The sequence below is a fragment of the Coregonus lavaretus genome, assembly GCF_964263955.1.
Source record: "Coregonus lavaretus genome assembly, contig: SUPER_35_unloc_1, whole genome shotgun sequence".
Classification (NCBI taxonomy): domain Eukaryota; kingdom Metazoa; phylum Chordata; class Actinopteri; order Salmoniformes; family Salmonidae; genus Coregonus; species Coregonus lavaretus.
Window position 1 is genome coordinate 2,726,276 of NW_028167181.1, and position 20,055 is coordinate 2,746,330.

General features: G+C 43.6%; 1 protein-coding gene across 4 annotated transcripts in view; it reads left to right on the forward strand.

Moving 5' to 3' along the window:
- Positions 1-19,420, forward strand: part of LOC311109991 (mineralocorticoid receptor-like) — a 98,745-nt gene extending 79,325 nt beyond the window's left edge. For all 4 annotated transcript variants that reach the window (XM_084188502.1, XM_084188504.1, XM_084188503.1 and 1 more), the window contains exons 6-9: positions 128-272; positions 3,883-4,013; positions 13,427-13,584; positions 16,469-19,420. In XM_084188502.1, the coding sequence (XP_084044628.1) occupies positions 128-272; positions 3,883-4,013; positions 13,427-13,584; positions 16,469-16,624 (590 nt within the window). In that variant the 3' untranslated portion in view covers positions 16,625-19,420. The remainder of the gene's footprint in view (positions 1-127; positions 273-3,882; positions 4,014-13,426; positions 13,585-16,468) is intronic.
- The last annotated feature ends 635 nt before the right edge of the window (positions 19,421-20,055 follow it).

Sequence of the window (20,055 nt, forward strand, 5' to 3'; positions counted from 1 at the left end):
AGTACTGCTCACCGTTTCCCTTCCCATCAATTCAATAGCCTTCATTAACAGTGGAATTCAGGGACTTTCATTGCCAAATCAAACATGCGGGAACATATCACATCAATAATGATCCTCTCTCTCCCAGGTTTCCGGGGCCTGCCCATAGAGGACCAAATCACCCTTATCCAGTATTCTTGGATGTGTCTGTCCTCCTTCAGTCTCAGCTGGAGGTCCTACAAACACACAAACGGACAGATGCTCTACTTTGCCCCCGACCTCGTCTTCAACGAGTAAGTCTGTCCACCAACGGCCTAATCTCGCACGCCACACTTTACAAATATTCAATATTCAGAGACACACTCATCTGGTTCGATGAGACTACTCCGAGCCATCCCTCCTAGTAGGGGTTTATGTGCTGTGGCAGTAGCACTGTTATATGACCCTAAAATGGGTATTAACTAAAGATGATGATGGCATGGTTACATTTACATTTTAGTCGTTTAGCAGACGCTCTTATCCAGAGCGACTTACAGTTAGTGAGTGCATACATTTTTCATACTGGCCCCCCTTGGGAATCAAACCCACAACCCTGGCGTTGCAAGCACCATGCTCTACCAACTGAGCTACAAAGGACTATGGTTACAGTTGGTCTACTAGGTTAAGTAAATTACAACAACAAAAAGTTATCTAAAGTTTTGAACAGGTCTATAGTTCCTCCTACTTCCCGACGTGCTTGAAAAACCAGCTCAGTGTCTTCTGACCTGCTCCCAAAAGCAAAGGCTTTTGTACCTGTAAACGGCTCCTCGATCCTGAGAGCACAGTTGATCAGAGTGGAGCGGGGAGTCAATGGTGCGTGTGATCCGCTCTGATATATTTGAACAGGGGAACAAATGGAGGAGGAAATGTATATAGGACAGCTGCTTATTGGAGCTGTGGTGCATTGAAGTGGAGGGTAATGGTATGGGACCTGGACAGGGGCAGGGCAGAGGGAGAATACTGGCCCCTACAGGTGGCTGGGGAAAGTGCACTAAGCCCAGATGGAGTGGAATTGATAGTTGGCTTCAATACAATGTTTCCTGACACACACACACACAAAAAGACAGGCAATACCGAAGTCATTGCAAAGACCAAGTATGTTTGGATACAATGTCATTACATGTCAAATTAGAAAGTTACATTCTATAATTTCACTAATTCTATACATTATCATAAAGTTACCTACAGTAGATTTCTTCCTAAACATGTGCTGCTGATATATATTCTAAGAACTTAGCCCTCTCTGAAACTCCTGGAAAGTGTGTGACGCAGTTACAGTGGGGCAGCCTGTCTGAATGACAGATGGTACAGGTATTCTGGGTGACAATCCCGATGAGACGTATCCTACACCAACTGGATTTACTGCATGGCCTGGATGTCGGCTGGTTTGTCCGCAGTGCTCTGTCTAGGAAACCTGCATGTCACCCTAGTGTCCCCCCTATCCGCAGTGTGTCAGTGACTGATAACGGTATGAGGCCGAGGTCCCAAGTTAGGAGGAAGGCTATAGCATGTCCCTGTAGAGATCGAGACGTATAGAGAAACTAACCTATCTGTCGCTCTATAGAGACGTATAGAGAAACTAACCTGTCTATCGCTCTATAGAGACGTATAGAGAAACTAACCTGTCTATCGCTCTATAGAGATGTATAGAGTAGAGAAACTAATCTGTATGTCGGTCTATAGAGATGTATAGAGTAGAGAAACTAATCTGTCTGTCGGCCTATAGAGATGTATAGAGTAGAGAAGATCATCTGTCTATCGCTCTATAGAGACAGTGTCTCATCGGGGCCAAACATCCTTAACCAAACGCGTAATCAGTCAGGAACACACTTCCAAGACTGAAATCTTGTCTTTCTAATGAGCAACAGAAAAATACACATGCCAATCGGTGTGTTCAGTGGCTCTTTAAACTTAATTTATGCATCAATGTTTGATAATAGCTTACAATAGCTCTACCAAAACAGTTGTTCCAACTTTTGGGCCCGTAGTGGGTACATCTAGACCTAAACTGTACTGATTGACAGAGGAGGAGGGTCAAGAAGGTCATGCAAAGTTCCTTCTCAACCCAAGAGGACAGAAGATAACGAGGTATAAACAAGACTCTGAAAGACGTTGGCCAATAATATCCAGTGACCCCAAGAAAAACAACTCACAATACAAACTATTGTATTTTAAGTGGGTTTTATACAGTCATAGTTGTTCTGGGATATGCCCAGAAGTGAAAAGTGAGTCTGACTTTCTCACTTTTTATTTTTAAATTTTTTAAGTCCTCGCTCTTGCTTCCTGAATCTCTCTCCATGGCAACGGTGAGAGCCGGAGAGAGAAAAACCAGGGGCAGTGGGATTCTTCTCATTTTGGGCAATGATTCAGCAAAATTGATTTCAGACAAAATATGTAGAGACTTTTTATACTCAGACCCAAGGTTCTCCAAATAATGAAATGCAGTTTGCAGAACTCCAACACAATGCTACTCCTAAAACACATACATTTTTCATATGTTCATAAGTTAGTCAGATAGACAAAGTCAGACAGACAGAAATACAGTCAGACACTCAGAAAGAGAACGAGAGACACACACTTACTCAGCTAAACCAAACCTCATGCAGCCAGATGTACATCGCATACAGTAAACTAATGAGTATTTTAAACCTGCTTTATGCTTATAATGAGAACATATGCACCCATTCTCCCTTGTTGCTGCAACTCTGCTACAGAATGTTAAAACTGGTTCTATCCACAGTGCAGAATCTCCCTCCTCTCTGTCCTAGTGTTACGATGCGGTTTCTGCAGTAGTATCACATGGTCTGCGTCCCAAATCGCACCCCAAATCGCACCCTACCCCCATAGGGCTCTGGTCAGAAGTAGTGTACTAAATAGGGCATGGTGTGCCATTTGCTATGCAGCCCTATGGTGAACTCCCTTTCAAGTGGAGCCACACCGCTTGCATTTGATTATTCAAGACTAGACAAGATGGGTGATTTAAAGTAGAGAAGGTGGCTTCCAAAACCCATAATTCCCTGGGCTTTGCGGCATCTGCATAACACATAGCACATTGCTCATTGGCTCTCCCTCTCCATCTGACCCAACCTATTCTACTGTTCCTCTGCCCCGTTGTTGTTGGTTGCTGTTTCTGCACTTTGACAGGATTGAGATCAACTTCTCTGATATGGTGTGTGAGTGAGTGTATGTTTAGGAAGGAGTGTGTATGCGACTCCGTTAGTGTGTGTGTGTTTTCATGTACCATGACAGGGGTGATGCAGTAAGTCTTTCCCAGCCTTTAGACAGCGTACTGAAGCAGCGAAGTCATCTGCGTTGTGTTACTGTGTGTGTGCAGTGTTCTGCACTCTAGAGGAATTTGGCTTTCAACTCATCCTATCTCAGCGAGTAGAATAACTATGTGGAAAGATGTTCCAAAGGGTTGAGGCACAGTAGTATGTGTGTGTGTGTAGGGGGGAGGATACAAATATTTTGTATGTTATCGTGTGGTGGATGGTGGGAAATAGGGAAATGTACATGGAGGAGTCACCGTGTTTTGGGGATGTTGGCTATATTTCATGGACATCTGAGATTAGTTTGGCTGGACACAATACAGTAAATGCTATGGCTGCTTACTGAGCCATCCCACTGGGCACAGACGTCAATTCAACGTCTATTCCACGTTGGTTCAACGTAATTTCATCGAACTGACGTGGAAACAACGTTGATTCAACCAGTGTGTTCCCAGTGGGAATGCACTCAAACAGTCATTTTTTAGGTCTAAACTTACAGCACAAACTGACCAGACTTACAACAATGTATAGTGAGAGCAAGAACCAATACGCCTCAGGCACTGACCAACCATCCTTTCTCCCCCCTCTCCTCCAGGGACCGCATGCAGCAGTCAGCCATGTACGACCTGTGTCTGGGCATGAGGCAGGTGAGCCAGGAGTTTGTCAGGCTGCAGCTCACCTACCAAGAGTTCCTCTCCATGAAAGTGCTGCTGCTGCTCAGCACAGGTAAGTCAGGGGAAGGTGTTAAAGGTGTGTGGAGTGAGGAGTGTGAGTTCCTTTGTCAGAAAAAACGTCCAACTCTAAGTGAGTTTGTGCATACTGCAGTGTGTGTGCATGTGAAAAAGAGAGTCTATACGGGGTGTGTGTTTTGCACCAATCAACAGCTAGCTCCAGTGAGGTAGTGTCTATCAGCCAGATGGGGCTCTGGCTCTCATGTGAGTCTACAAGCAGACTGACAGAGTAAATAACAGGTAGATCTCTTATCGTTTGTTTGCCGACCTTGGAGTTGGAACACATACAGGAACCAAGGAATAACAATAATAACATGTCTATGTTAAGCTGGAGTAGTATACATTATAGGTATGCACGGCAAGCTGGATTGGGTGACACTACAGGATTCAATGATTATACTATACCTCTGGCACGCAACCTGTCATGGCACTAATGTGCCGAAGAGAGAGAGCGCGCAATCGAGTGAGAGGTACATTTTGTAGAGAAAGTACAAGTTAGAGAGAGAAAATAATCTCAGTGTGAGAGAGACATTTACGTCATTTTGCAGACGGTCTTATCCAAAGCGACTTACAGTAGTGAGTGCATACATTTTTGTACTGGTCCCCCGTAGGAATTGAACCCACAACCCTGGGGTTGCAAGTGCCATGCTCTACCAACTGAGCCACACGGGACATAGAGAGAAAGAGTGAGCGAGAGAGAGAGAGAGCACGGGACAGAGAAAGAGCGAGCGAGAGCGAGAATGAGAGAGTGAGTCACCCCTATTCTTTCACCATATGGCAACTAAGGACAAGGTTCTTGTTGGCATCCAGCAGTAAATGCAGCCAGGGCAGAGCAGTCAGAGCTACAGGAGGGCAAGGCTGCATAGGCCAGCTATGGGAGCTATTTCGGGAGGCCAGGCTTCAGCCCTCTGCTCTGCTTTGAACTGCCGCCGTGCGGATTTGTAGGAATGTTTATTAGACTTGTCAGGCAGGCAGGGCCTCAGTTTGGAGGATGCTGGGTTGTCTCACAGGGAGCCGGAGGGAGCACTACTCTGCTTTCCATGGATTTCTGCCTGATTGATAATGGAAGCCTGGCTAGGAGTGTTGTTAGAGCAAATAGAGCGGAAAATAACTAACTATTAAAGGGATACTTCGTGATTTTGACAATGAAGCCCTTTATCTACTTCTGCAGAGTCAGATGAACTCTTGGATTACATTTTTATGTCTCTGCTTACAGTACGAAGGAAGTTATTAGAGGTAGTTTCGCGAGCCAACGCTAACTAGCGTTAGCAATTGCCCTAATGCTAGTTAGCAACTTCCTTCAAACTGCACGGAGAGAAAAACATAGTATCCACGAGTTCATCTGGCTTTGGAGAAGTAAATACAGGGCTTCATTGTCAAAATCACAAAGTATCCCTCCACCACCCCGTCCCTCCACCCTGTCCCGTCGCAGCACCTCCACCCCGTCCCTCCCCCCGTCCCTCCACCCCATCCCTCCACCCTGTCCCGTCGCAGCACCTCCACCCCGTCCCTCCCCCCGTCCCTCCACCCCGTCCCTCCACCCTGTCCCGTCGCAGCACCTCCACCCCGTCCCTCCCCCCCGTCCCTCCACCCTGTCCCGTCGCAGCACCTCCCCCCCGTCCCTCCACCCCGTCCCTCCACCCTGTCCCGTCGCAGCACCTCCACCCCGTCCCTCCCCCCGTCCCTCCACCCTGTCCCGTCGCAACACCTCCACCCCGTCCCTCCCCCCCGGTCTCCACCCTGTCCCGTCGCAGCACCTCCACCCCGTCCCTCCACCCTGTCCCGTCGCAGCACCTCCACCCCGTCCCTCCCCCCGTCCCTCCACCCTGTCCCATCGCAGCACCTCCACCCCGTCCCTCCACCCTGTCCCATCGCAGCACCTCCACCCCGTCCCTCCACCCCGTCCTGTCGCAGCACCTCCACCCCGTCCCTCCACCCCGTCCCGTCGCAGCACCTCCACCCCCCCCTCCACCCCGCCCCCGTCGCAGCACCACCACCCCTTCCCTCCCCCCGTCCCGCCCCCAAACTACTTCCCGCAGCTATGATATCTTTAATACACAATTACGTTATCGACACCTAATTTAGTTGAATATTGCTTTAACTACCTGCAAGGGGCGGCAGGTATCCTCGAGGTTAGAGCGTTGGGCCAGTAACCAAAAGGTTGCTGGTTTGAATACTGGAGCCGACAAGGTAATAAAAGTAATAATAATCTGTGTGCTTGAGCAAGGCACTTAACCCTGATTGCTCCAGGGGTGCTGTACAATGGCGACCCTGGCCATGACCCCACTCAGGAGTTGGGATATGCACAAAAAAAATGTGTGCCATAACACACTTGTGTAATTTGGATTTTAGTCCCTAAAATCTAAGCATTCCCAAAGGTGAACAGGGCATTGACACTGGCCTGATATAACCGGAGTGTCAGTGAATTCATCTGAAAGCAGGAGTGATGTTGGAGTGGAAGTGGGATGGTGGGGAGAGGATGGACAGAACGAGAGAGGATAGAAAAACAGAGAGAGAGAGAGTAAGATGGAGAGAGAGAGAAACAGCACAGAAAGAACGAGAGAGCTCTCCGGTCCGTCTGTTGTTGCTGCCTCTTCCCTCCTCATCCTCCGGAGCCTCTCCAAAGAGCCCTGCTGTACTTAATAAAGCCCAGTCAAGCACTGGGCAGCGCTCCAAAACCTGCTGTTTTTCTCCTACTTCCTGGCCCAAATGGAGAGAGAGAGAGAGACGGAGAGAGAGAGCGAGAGAGAGAGAGAGAGAGAGAGAGAGAGAGAGAGAGAGAGACAGAGAGAGAGACAGAGAGAGAGAGAGAGAGAGAGACAGAGAGAGAGAGAGAGACAGAGAGAGAGAGAGAGAGAGACAGAGAGAGAGAGAGAGAGAGAGAGAGAGACAGACAGAGACAGACAGAGAGAGACAGAGAGAGAGAGAGAGAGAGAGAGAGAGACAGACAGAGACAGACAGAGAGAGACAGAGAGAGAGAGAGAGAGAGAGAGAGAGAGAGAGAGAGAGAGAGAGAGAGAGAGAGAGAGAGAGAGAGAGAGAGAGAGAGAGAGAGAGAGAGAGAGAGAGAGAGAGAGAGAGAGAGAGAGAGAGAGAGAGAGAGAGAGAGTGTTGAGGGCTGTGCTGAAACTCAGTTTCAGGGCAATCTGACTGATCTAATGTGGCCGTATGAATCTGTTAGAGTTGGGCTTTAGTACTGTCTGTTGGAGATTGCATCCCAGGGCTTCTTGTGGATGATGATATTGAGGTTCTCATTTTAGCGTCTCAATCCTTTTATACTGAAGTGACTATGCATTTTATGTTGTTTACTTTTTAGGTTTCTAAAAGGCTATTTCATCCTCTTTTAAGATTTTTGTTTGTGACTAACAGTGCAATTAGATCTGATGCTTTCGAGGCAGAGACAAAACATTTCCAGCTACCAATTTCCTCCATATTCTTGAGCACAGACTGTCACCAAATAATGAAGAGAGATAATGATAATGTGATGAGTTATTGTGGAAAGGTGTTTACAGAGTTGTTGTATGTGGAGATGTTCTTCGTCTTTGACCTTGGCTAAGGTTTCACTAGCCATGCAGCGTCTCATGAGACCCTGCAGAATGGGTGTGTTGATCTACTAAAGACAGATGAACCCTTCAGCTCCACAGTGATAGTGTATGGAAACATATTATCCTTTAAACTGTCATTTCCTAACAATACTCAGTAATATAACGCCCCCTAATAAATATTGTGGTGGATGATTTGGTCATAAAATGGTTGCTAAACTTGACATGCATTAGCCTCACTCGCTAGGTGGGTGCTACGCTAATGGTGGATAATGTGAGTTACCCCTAAAACAAGTAGAAAAAGCACTATAAATCATTATATAAACCATAATACATTATTATAATTTGATTTATTTGTCAGAGAGATAATAATAATAATCTGAGTGTTATTCATTAGGGGGGCTGTTTTCACATTGTTTTATTAAAGGTTTCCGGTGCGACAGGATGCTATATCTTTCTGGATCAAGTTTTATCTAGGAGGGGAACAGTATACAGGCATATTTGTATGGCAGTCTTTATTTAATGAACTACCCATCCATCGAGAGCATCCTGACTGGTTGCATCACCGCCTGGTATGGCAACTGCTCGGCCTCCGACCGCAAGGCACTACAGAGGGTAGTGCGTACGGCCCAGTACATCACTTGGGCCAAGCTTCCTGCCATCCACGACCTCAATACCAGGCGGTGTCAGAGGAAGGCCCTAAAAATGATCAAAGACTCCAGCCACCCTAGTCATAGACTGTTCTCTCTGCTACCGCATTGCAAGTGGTACCGGAGCGTCAAGTCTAGGTCCAAAAGGCTTCTTAACAGCTTCTACCCCCAAGCCATAAGACTCCTGAACAGCTAATCATGGCTACCCGGACTCATTTGATCTGATTTGATTACCCTGCATTTCCTTTTGTAAACCGGTATATCACGGCTTGAACCAAGGCCAAGACACACTGTCAGTGAGGTATGAGGTGGTAAGACTAAAGCAGGAAACTGCATGTCTACCATGTCATGTGTGTTTGGATTTTTTCACAATGACACCCAATATAATATATAGCCTATGTACATAATATACCAGGAGGCAGGAGCAATGCATGTATTTCTGGGTTGTGGAGATAAAAAAAAGACGAGGGTTTCATAGAACATCCTGGGTCATATTCATTAGGGAGCACCGTAGCAAAAGGTTTTGCAATGGAAAATGAAAACAAGTGTCTTATTGGACAAGTTCAGGTGTAGATAGTCCCTCCCTATTTCAGTCCATTTTCTTCCGTTTGGTGCTTATTATTATTTATTAAACCCGGCTGCTTAAAAAATATGGCTTTGCGTGCGTGAGTGTGAAATACGGCCTGGTTGACACATCTGGGTTGGGTACCGGCAAGCTAAAACCCATTCTTTTGACATTAAACCAATTACCGTTGTGTAATTGCCCCACTTTCTGCCGGCCACGCCCCTAAATGACACATACACTTTCTGCTGGCTACGCCCCTAAATGACACATACACTTTCTGCCGGCCCTAAATGCTAAATGCCAACCAGCGCTGAATCAAATGAGGGACTATCTGAGTCAATGGGGCGAAAACAAAGGGCCCAAATGTGGCCCTGGTTTTAGCATGTTCCTGTTAGTAAGGGCCACAAAACAAGCCACGAAACAGAAAGAACAGAATCCCTCTCTCTCTCGCCTTGATGCTTTTCCAGAGCGCTCTCGGTTATTGCCTTGTCATTATTTTGCTCTGGGTCTCTGCTAGGCTCAAGACTAGGTTTGTGTTTGTGTGTGTGTGTGCATCTCTCACTGTGTCCATGTCTCCATGTGTGTGTGTGTTGTTTGTGTGGTTTGTGTGCGTGCATGTGTGCGTCTTCGTCTGTGTGTCGCGCCTGCGTACGTACGACTCTGAGCATTGACATTTGCTGAGCTATTTCCTCCAAGATGCAATGTTAACTGACAGGCTCTGGTCCTGCTCTTGCCTGTGGCTGTGTGTTCTAAGAAACAAAAAGTCCTGTCAACTGTATTTTCTCACACGGCTCTCAGCATCAACAGGTGTGTCTTTCTGTCTGCCATGTGTTGGTTTAGGTTAAGCCTTCAAATGCAAATCTTCAAACTAGGCTAATTCAACATGAAATCAAATCAAGTGTATTTGTCATATGTACAGGACACACATGGTGTACACAGTACAATTAAATGTTTACTTGCAGGTGCACCACATTTACTACAGACGGAGTACAGTACAGATGTAGGATCTTAATTTCAGCAGGAAAACATAATCCTGCAGCAACAGGAAATGTGAATTATTATGTGGATTATAATGAATGGACATTGTTGCAGGGCCGACACCAGAGCGAATCAGTTGGACGGGCATTTGATTTCTAAATTGTGTTAATGGGTGTATTAGTAAAGACCATAGGCAGCTCATGAGTTTCAAGTTTGGGGAAGCTTTATCCTACCATTTCTACTGATCTGCGTGCCAGTTATGGATGAGTTTTATATGCACATTTTTGTGAAACAGTTAAATTTCAATAATAACGTTTTCGGTTTTTCAAAATTATTGGCACGTGGTTAATCATAAAAATCTGAATTAAAGGGATAAAAAAAGTTACAATTCAACTAATGCAAGAGAACCAGCCTTTGTCATATGGACACATTGATACACCGTGATCCATTGGCGGCTAAAGAAATGAGTGCATGGAACTCAGAGATAGCCTATAGGCCAATGCAGCAGTAGGGCTATAACTTCCATCGTCAACTAAGTAAAATACATAGGCCTAAAACCAACAAATAAAAACAGTAGAAATTATCCTGATGAAAATTCAGGTTCTTTCAATCGTATTAATCTCTATACTCCGCCTCCCTTTCTACATGTCTTGACCTATCGCTAGTGAAATGCAATATTGTATCAACTCAGCAGGTTGGTATGCTCAGGCGTGCATGCTCCCTCAATGTTATCAGGACAGAGAAACCACCCACATGCTCATTGCTCACATGGAGCACTCCAAACAAAAGACAATAAAAAAATTGACAGGACTCCTAAATTATGTTTATGAAATAAACCAAAACTGTTTTCTCACAAGTGTAGCAGTTTGTGAACTCTGCAAACAACGTTTCCACTCTTAGAATGAGAATGGTAAATGACTGTAATACATGCATTAACAGAAGTTAATGTAACCAAATGACGGGGATTAACGGTACATTTACTAGACCTACTGGTTACATATGTAATGGTGAATTGATAAAAATAATCAAATCAAAGGGCAAACAATTCACACAATGAAACAATGAATGTGCAGGAGACAGCGGAACACATTCTGGAGAGCTGAGTGCGTTTGGAGAGAGACGCCCATATCTTCGCCACAATCCCCTTCTTCTTGTCTCAACATTTTAAATGATACTCAAGAAACATTATCTTCACACATTTTAGATAATTTTCATTGACAGCTGCAACTTAATAATCAGCAAGGCCTATTGCCAAGCAAGCTTCCCAAATTGCTGTCTTCTCAAATAGGCATTGGCCTATGCATTTGTGATTTAAAACAATCCACAGCTTAAAAAAAGTATGACATGCCATACTCCTTTTGTCCAGACAGTATCAGATACATGGTCTACACATACGGAGACAGAGGGGCGCTGTTTCGCTCGCTCGGATGCTTTATCTGAGATTGAGTCTTTCTGTCAGTGTGCGTCTCAGTTAAATAAATTATCAATATTTCAGTATTTTATTTGGACGGGCAAGGAGGTACGGTAGGGTGCGCCAGGTCCCCTAAGGCTCGCCCATAACGCCGGCCCTGCAATGTTGTAGTGGTTGATAAACACAAGAGCAAATCAAGTCTGAATTTCTAAATGGAATTAACAAACTTCAGAAGCTTTTTTAAACCTCAAGCTTCAAATGTTCTGCATAGCATGAAAGTTCTCCTGTAACAGGGTGATCAAATTAAGATCCTACATCTGTATATCAAATGCAGGCCTCAAGGGTCAAAACAGTGCCTCAACTCAGCCATAGGCAACCCCAAAAATAGCTTTTTATTTTTTTAAAGGTATCAAAACTGACCATAGAAACAGTACAAGGAGAACAGCTTGTTATTAGTGTACCACTGTGAGGCAGGTCGAGCCACGCTGTGACACCAGAAGGATCTAGCCAGGCAGGTAGCCTATCCTCCTAGACTGATCCCAGATCTGTTTGTGCTCTCTTGCCAACTGCTATGGTCACTGTCATGTAATGTTTGGATCAGATCTGGGACCAGGCAGGTCCTAGACTGATCCCAGATCTGTTTGTGCTTTCTTGCCAACTGCTATGGTCATTGTCATGTAATGTTTGGATCAGATCTGGGACCGGGCAGGTCGTAGACTGATCCCAGACCTGTTTGTGCGGCATGATTATTCTGACCATAGGAGTTGGCTATACAGCACAAACAGATTTGGGACCAGCCAGGCAGGTAGCCTACTAACCTGGGCTACGGTGTGTCAGCCTTCTCCCTATGAAACCGGATGTCAATTAGACTTTAAAGTGTGTCATTTGGAACAGTTGGTTGCTCTGGTTTCAGGTAATCATTACCTAAAGCTGCTTAGTCAATTACCAACACGTCAACATTAGCTAGGACACACCTGCCTTAGTGTGCCAACAGGGTGTGTGTGTGTGTGTGTGTGTGTGTGTGTGTGTGTGTGTGTGTGTGTGTAGTACATAACTAACACTGTCCCGTGATACTGCACTTAATAAAACTAAACAATCATCTTTCGACCTATAGACCTGTTTTCGATATATGTCTGAATAACTTGTTGTATCTCTGCATTACCATAATAATGTAGGTTACTATGTACTATGACAATATACTGTAGTAGTAGCAGCTATGATAATTAACCGTGCACAGGAGGCTGCAGAGGGGAGGACGGCTCACGATAATGTCCGAAACGGAGTAAATGGAACCAAACACCAATCCATGCATTTGATACAATTCCACCTATTCCGTTCTAGCCATTACCACGAGCCCGTCCTCCCCAATTAAGGTGCCACCAACCTCCTGTGCAACAGTGATATAAGCAGTGGCAGGGTTGTAGGCTACTAGTGATAAAGGTACAGTGCTGGTTAGATTGAAAACAGTACCTGCAGCACTTTGTTCGTTACAACACAGTGTATATTAGAAGTGTTACTGTAGGCCTACAGTACAAGAAAGATATTAGAGGCGCTTTTGTTGGGAGACTTGAGGGACAGACATTCTTTGAGAGACGAGGTGTTTCTTAATCAGTTAGCCAGCCAGACGCTGAATGTCATTTAAGATGAGGTTGGCAGGCAGCCATATCGCCGTTAGTTTGTCCTCTATGGAGATATGAGCGAGGGAGAGAGAGAGAGAGAGGGAGAGAAGAGAGAGAGAAAGAGGAGAGCTAAGGGGAAAGAGATTTAGAAAGGGAGAAATGGAGAGGATATCTGTATCCATCCTGAGAACACACATTCGCTCGCTCTTTCATCTAATTTCTCACGTGAAATCATCTGTCTGTCCCCTCATCTCATTAAACCCTGTTTCAATATGTTCGTCACGCTCTTAGATAGTGATTTGACTGAAAAAAGAGGACGACTACCATGTACTGAATGAGTGGGCGAAGTGACAAAGGGTTGATGTGGCTGTCAACAATAATGGTAAAAAGAGTAAGAGCGGTCATTGATTAAAATACCTGTTGTTATGACTGCTTATGACACCTTATGTCATGGTTAGAACTGTAAGCTGTATGATAGGTGCCCTTGTGTTCAAATCAAATCAAATGTTCTCAGTAAGGTCAAGTTCAGGTCAAACTGCCATCTGCTTGTACAATACATTTGTCTTGTGTTATGTAGGCTAGTTGCTTACACCTCTCATCAATACTTCCCTTTGGCTTCCTCTCTCTACTCTCGCCCCTCCAGTTCCCAAAGAGGGTCTGAAGAACCAGGCAGCGTTTGAGGAGATGAGGGTGAACTACATCAAGGAGCTGAGGAGGTCTGTGGGCAAGGCCACCAACAACTCTGGACAGACGTGGCAGCGCTTCTTCCAGCTCACCAAGCTACTGGACGCCATGCATGATGTAAGCAATGGACCCACATCACTGTAGAACTGTATCCATAACGACACGCACTGTACCCAGCACAACATCACAATGCCAAGTCCCGTCAACAAGCCTTCTCTATGCTATGCATGCACAAGGCAAGTTCAATGATTGGAGTTTAACAATGTTAGTAAGGGAATATCTCTGAAATAACAAAATATTATTGCATTCCAATGACTAGCCCTAAGGGGTGTTTATTTTGGAATGGGCAGAGATTGCCCTGTATTGGTGAATGAATGGAACATGGAGGAATCAATGTTCAGGCTCACAGTGGTGGCCTGGTGGGTCAATACAACTGTCCCCCTAACTAAATGCACTGAACGCACTGACTGTAGGGGTTATGCAAGGACAACTTAGCATGTGGTGAAACATTAGGAGCTGGAAGCATTATGAAAAAATACTCACATCTCACAAATGGAAAAAGTCCCTGATAAAAAATGTACAAGACTAGACATCAGAGGACAGCATTGATTGATTGAGTGAAGTGATTGAGTAGGCTACTAAATGCAGATGATCCTATGACTCAGGGGTTCCCAAACTTTTTCGGCCCGCGACCCCATTTTGCTATAAAAAAAAAAGAAGTGATCCAACCATGTAAAAAAAGTTACGTTTACTTTTATCATTGGGGCTATAACAGTCTATTACAAATCAGTCTGTCAAACCATACTTTTGAAGGAAGTATGGTTTGAAGTGATTGAAATGCATCAGAAAGATATTGGGAAGTTCAGAAGATCATCAGGCATCTTCATCTTCAATGTAGAAAATAACATAGTCATTGATGATGTTCTTTTTCCCCCAGTCTGATTTAGTGCCTGGTCTCGTCCACTCTGTGCTAATGAGTCCTGCCCGGTTTGTGGGCATTGTAGACACATACGTGTTCCTGAGAGTCTTATCCTTCAGTGATGGGGTCATAATATTTTGTAGCTTAAACCGTTCAAAAGATAGACATATTTGTAGGAAAAAAACAGAAACTGCTCTGTTTATTACAACCACATCTAGCAGCTACCGGAGATTACTGACGTAACCCTGGTTCTATGAACCAAGTTCCAAATTATAATTTTTTTAAATCAGAGTTTCTCTCGCGACCGCATTTTCAAATCAGGCAACCCCTAGTTTGGGAAACGATGCCCTATGTAGAAGAGGAGGTATAGTCTATTTAGAATCATTAGCACCACCTAGTGGTAAGTCAGACTAATTTGAGTCGTGACCCCCAACAAATGACAAACAATTACAGTCATATCAATGCCATGACAAAGTTAACCTAAGGATCTGGCTACGGTATGTGGTATCACTCTGAATAAAGGTACAGTAAAGTAACTGAACACACACACAGTCAGAAAAGGGGAATGCCGATTCAAGGTTTCCCAGGGCACAAAGTTAACCCTAACTTCCAAGAATTAGGCTTTGATTGTACTTTATACAACGGGTGACAGTCAATCATTATTTGAATTGGTTGGTAACCCGTTAATAATTAATAATTAAGTGATAATGCCCGAGAAGCCAGTGTTTGTTGGATATATTGGCACGGGTGTTGTTAGGCCCGAGACTAAATCAAGAGCCGACAAACTGTGCCAATATATCCAACAAACACTGGCTTCGAGGTGTGATTGAAATGAGGGTCTAATCCTGAATGCTGATTGGTTAAAACCGCATTCCAGCCGGTGTCTATTCCACAAGTTACCACCAGCTAAATCTATGACGTAAAAATGCCTATTTATACTGTTCCATCTGACTACGCAATCCACTGTCTCATCAACCCAGTCAGGCACTTTATAAACTTGATCTCCACTATAAAAAGCATCTACACATTATCTCACATTTCTTTTAGACTAACATTTCGTTTTTTCAACAGCGGAGATTTGTATAAACCTTGCTGTCTGTCTCTCTGACATTTGCAACATTGTTTCAATATCTCCTGCTGTCCCATAGTATTGAATTTGTCGGGAGTCGGGACGAGACAGAAAGGCAGGCAGAGTTTCTCAGCCGGTCGAAATCATGAATCAGCTGGCATAATTTTTATGGATATATACCAAAAAAATGTCAATTGAAAAAAAGTTAAAACAAAACGCAGCTAATTTGCGGTCTTTCCAGCTTCAGTTTGAAGTGATTGTGTTACTGTAGCTGTGTTGTTGGCTAGCTCCTCTGTCTGAACAACAGTGTCCTGACGAGTGAGCACATTCTCTATGTCAGGCGAAATCGCGCCCCATTAGCTCATTGTTATGGATGTATCCAAATAAATGCCACTAGAAAACAGCTTAAGCAAATGCAGCTACTTTTTGACGTGACTGTAAATTCACCGTAGTTGGCTAGCTAGCAAGCAAGGGATAAGAACGTTGCCAGCCAGTATGGCAATGGAACATTTAGAACGAACGAACGAAGTATGAATAAATAATCAAAATAACGTTTTAATTAAAATATGTCAATCATTATTTGAATATGTTGGTAACCCCTTGTATAAAAGTGATAATGCCCTCGAAGCCAGTGTTTGTTGGAAATATTGGCACGGTTTGTCGAAGTTAATGTAACAACACCTGTGCCAATATATCCAACAAACACCGGCTTCTCGGGCACTATCACCTAAGTGTATTATTCACACTTCATGACAAGCCAATGAAATCTCTATACAAACACAGCTGGATTCTTTCAAACTACAACTCTCTCCCTCCCGCTCTCTCCCCAATATAACTCTACTCCTTCATCTCCTCTCAATGTGTATTTATTCCTTGTGTTATTTTTTCTACATTTATCTTTCTGCATTGTTGGGAAGGTTCATAAGTAAGCATTTCACTGTTAGTCTATACCTGTTGTTTACGAAGCATGTGACAAATAACATGGTATTGATTGATCCCTCCCTCTCCTCTAGCTGGTGGGGAACCTGCTAGACTTCTGTTTCTACACGTTCCGTGAGTCTCAGGCTCTGAAGGTGGAGTTTCCAGAGATGCTGGTGGAGATAATCAGTGACCAGATACCAAAGGTGGAGTCGGGCAACACACACACCCTCTACTTCCACAAGAAGTGACTGTACTGAGCCCTTGAGAGAAAGAGAGAGAACGAAATAGCGAGAGGGGGAGGAGTGGGAGAGGAGGAAGGAAGGACCCTAGCCTTAGGAGTGGCCTAACTACTATGCCAGGCAGTCGGTCTGCTGCCCCCTCCACTTTCTGAAATGGGACAGGAAGTGGACAGGAAGTGACACGTGAGGGGCAGGAAGTGAGATTGAGGAAGTAGGACGTTGAGTCCACTAAACTGCAGTCTCCGTCCGCTGGTTAGAGAGGTGACGCTGAGTGAGTGACATCTCGGCGCCAAGGAAAACGCACTGAGGAGGACTTTTCAAAATGTGACAAAGAAGCATCCCGACCCTTAGGCCCCCCCCCCAAAGACGATGATGATGACAATGTTTTTCTATGGATACGAAGCCATACATTTTTTTGGTTGCGCTACAGTCCATACGTTCACACACACATGCGTACAGTAATGCAGCACGCACACAGATAGACAGTAACAAACGCCATCTTAGCCTCCTGAAAAATGTCAAATGATAACTGTGCTTTTGCATTGATTCATGGATACTAGTACTACTACTCTGACAATATGGAAAACAATTCTTAGATGTTGCTATGCAGTGTACTGTCATTAGGTTACATGGCAACATATACTTTTTCCATGACAAAGACTAAATCTAGGGTTTCTGTGAGAGGATCAAGGTCTATTTGAACATGCTCCAAGGGCTATACATGCTTAACAAACTGAATAGTTGCATAAAAAGCTAACAAATTCTACTTTGGTTCTGTAGTGGTGTGTATTACAACACCCAAATGCCCACATTACTCAAATTGTTATAACGTTGTATAACGATCAAAAACTTAACTCTTAATAATATGCAAAAACTTCAGAATGAAGAATTTTCAAAGTATGGTGTTTTGTGTGATCCAGTGTGAAGAAAGTTGAGTAACAGTTAAAAGTAAATCTCCCATGTCATATGTGAAGGCTTTCTGATATGTAGATGATTAACAATGCAACATTTGTCAATAGATGAATTCCATCCAAAATAGGTGCGGGAGTATGGAAAAACCTGATGGATTCACAATATGTCTTTCCCTCACATCGTAATGCATTTGACGGTGGTACACCCAGTTAGATATCCAGGGGTTCTCAAACTTTTTGGGGCCGGGGACCTCTTTTTTGATAGCAAATTCATCAGGAACCCCTTCATAATCAGAACACAACTCAAGTGAGTTAAAAATAGCATACAAGGAGTTTGACTATGACTTTGGCAGTGCACGGCTGGACGAACCAAGTCTTGGGCCTTGGGAAGGACCATTTTAAAGGCCCTTGGCATCGGAGAGAAAATGTTGCCATTTTAAAGATAATTTCCTGCAATTCTACACATTTTGTCATGGGGACGATTTTTGTTGTTGTTGCAGTTTTAAAGCTAATATCCTGAATTCTACACATTTTGGTATGAGCCAGAGAGAAAAACTGGCAGTTTTAAAGCTTGAATTACAGTGCATATAAAATTTTTTGGGGGGAATACAAGAAGAATTAAAGTTGGAAAATGTATAATTGGTGGAGTACTGTGGATACCAATATCCCTGTGAGCCTCCCAGGCCCATGTTGCCCAGGGTTAAGAACATCAATTGTACAGTAGATGAATAATATTGTATTGTATTACACCCTTTAAATAGTATTATTCCACAGATCCCTTGGCCCAAATTTGTTTAATCTGTTGTTAGTAATAATAAAAAGACATATATATATATATATTTTGAGATCTGGCCGCAGACCCCCTGCAATGGACCCCACTTTGAGAACCCCTGAGTTATACAGTATAATTGCCATTGGTTGTGAAAACATCAGAGCACCCATTTCCTGGTCTATTTCTACCTACTCACAGTGCATCCAAACCAGCGTCCTTTGCCAAGTCAACCGACACTTATCTACCGTTTCCAGAAATAATAATAAAGCATTTTGTAAGAGTGTTGTTGCAAAGGTTTTCGTTTTTTTTTTAAAGCCAGACATTTTACACCTAAGGTGCTTCTTTTTGTAAACGCAAAGCAGATGAATAACACTTTTCTGGTAACTAACACATGTACAATTATCAGCATTAGATACAGGGTTGGGTAGGTTACTTTCTAAATGTAATCTGTTAGTTACTAGTTACCTGTTCAAAATGTTCATCATTAATGTAATTTTGGGATTACCCAAACTCAGTAATGTAATCTGATTACTTTCATGTACTTTTTGATTACTTTCCCCTTAAGAGACATTAGAAAACAACAAAAATAATCCATCAAACGCATTTGGTGTGTCATCAGTGGTTTCCGACTTGTGGTCAGACCCGCTCAGGTGGAACAAACGTAAACTTGCGCCTTTCTCATTGAGAAAACAGAAAGGTGTTGTAATGTATTTTTTTTCACAAACATCCTTTCTGAATTCCAATAAGTAATCATCTAGTTTTTCAAAGGTAAGCATCTGTAATCCGATCACAATATTTGTGCTGGTAAAGTAACTGATTACAGTTGCAGTTATTTAGTAATCAGATTACATGTAACTCCCCAACCATGATTAGATACAATAACAACCTTCAAACATACTGTATGATGTTGATATTGGAACTGGACGTTGGAAAATGCCATTACTCTATAGTCACAGTGCTTTCAGTAAATGCATAATGTATTCAAACTTACCCGGCAAGCGGAAAATACATACAGTAAATGTAATGGTACTTGCTTAGGTTACAGTCACATTTTTCCCACTGTTGTACAGAAACTGTTTTGGAAGTACATGTTGATACTGCTGATAAATGACTGACTCATTGCATTGGCCACCTGTCCTGATTTTGTGTTGTCCATCTTGTCTTTGGGCCAACTCTAGACGTATGGCCAGTCATCTGGACCATTCTTATCAGACCTGGGTTCAAACATGATTTGAAACCTTTCAAACTACTTTGCTTTAGCCTGCCTGGACTGTCCGGTGGGTGGGGTTTGTACTTTTTGGGACTTTTCTATTGGTTCCATTGCAAAACTGAAGCTCAATTAAGCACAGCTAAAGAATTTGAAACAATTTCAAATAGTCCTTGAACCCAGGTCTGATTCTTACTAGTTTCACACCAGATTGACTGAATGCTTAACCATTGTGGAACACTATGATGCTACTGAATAGCGTGAGAGATAGTGAGAGAGAGTCGTTCGAGAAGAAAAACAGAGGGGGCGTTTGGTTCGATCGTTCTGCCTCATTTGTGAGTGTGTGTGGTTGTTTTTTTCCTGGCAAGCACGATCAAAGTTGATCCGCTTTTTTCGAGGGCATTGTTAGTTTTCCTACGTTCTATAGGATTATGCAGCATATCCTATTTGCCTGAATTAGATTTGTACAGAAGAGATAATGTGACAATTGAGGCATTAACCCAGCTAGAATGTTGTATGTCTGGTTGATAATAACTAAATGTGAATATAT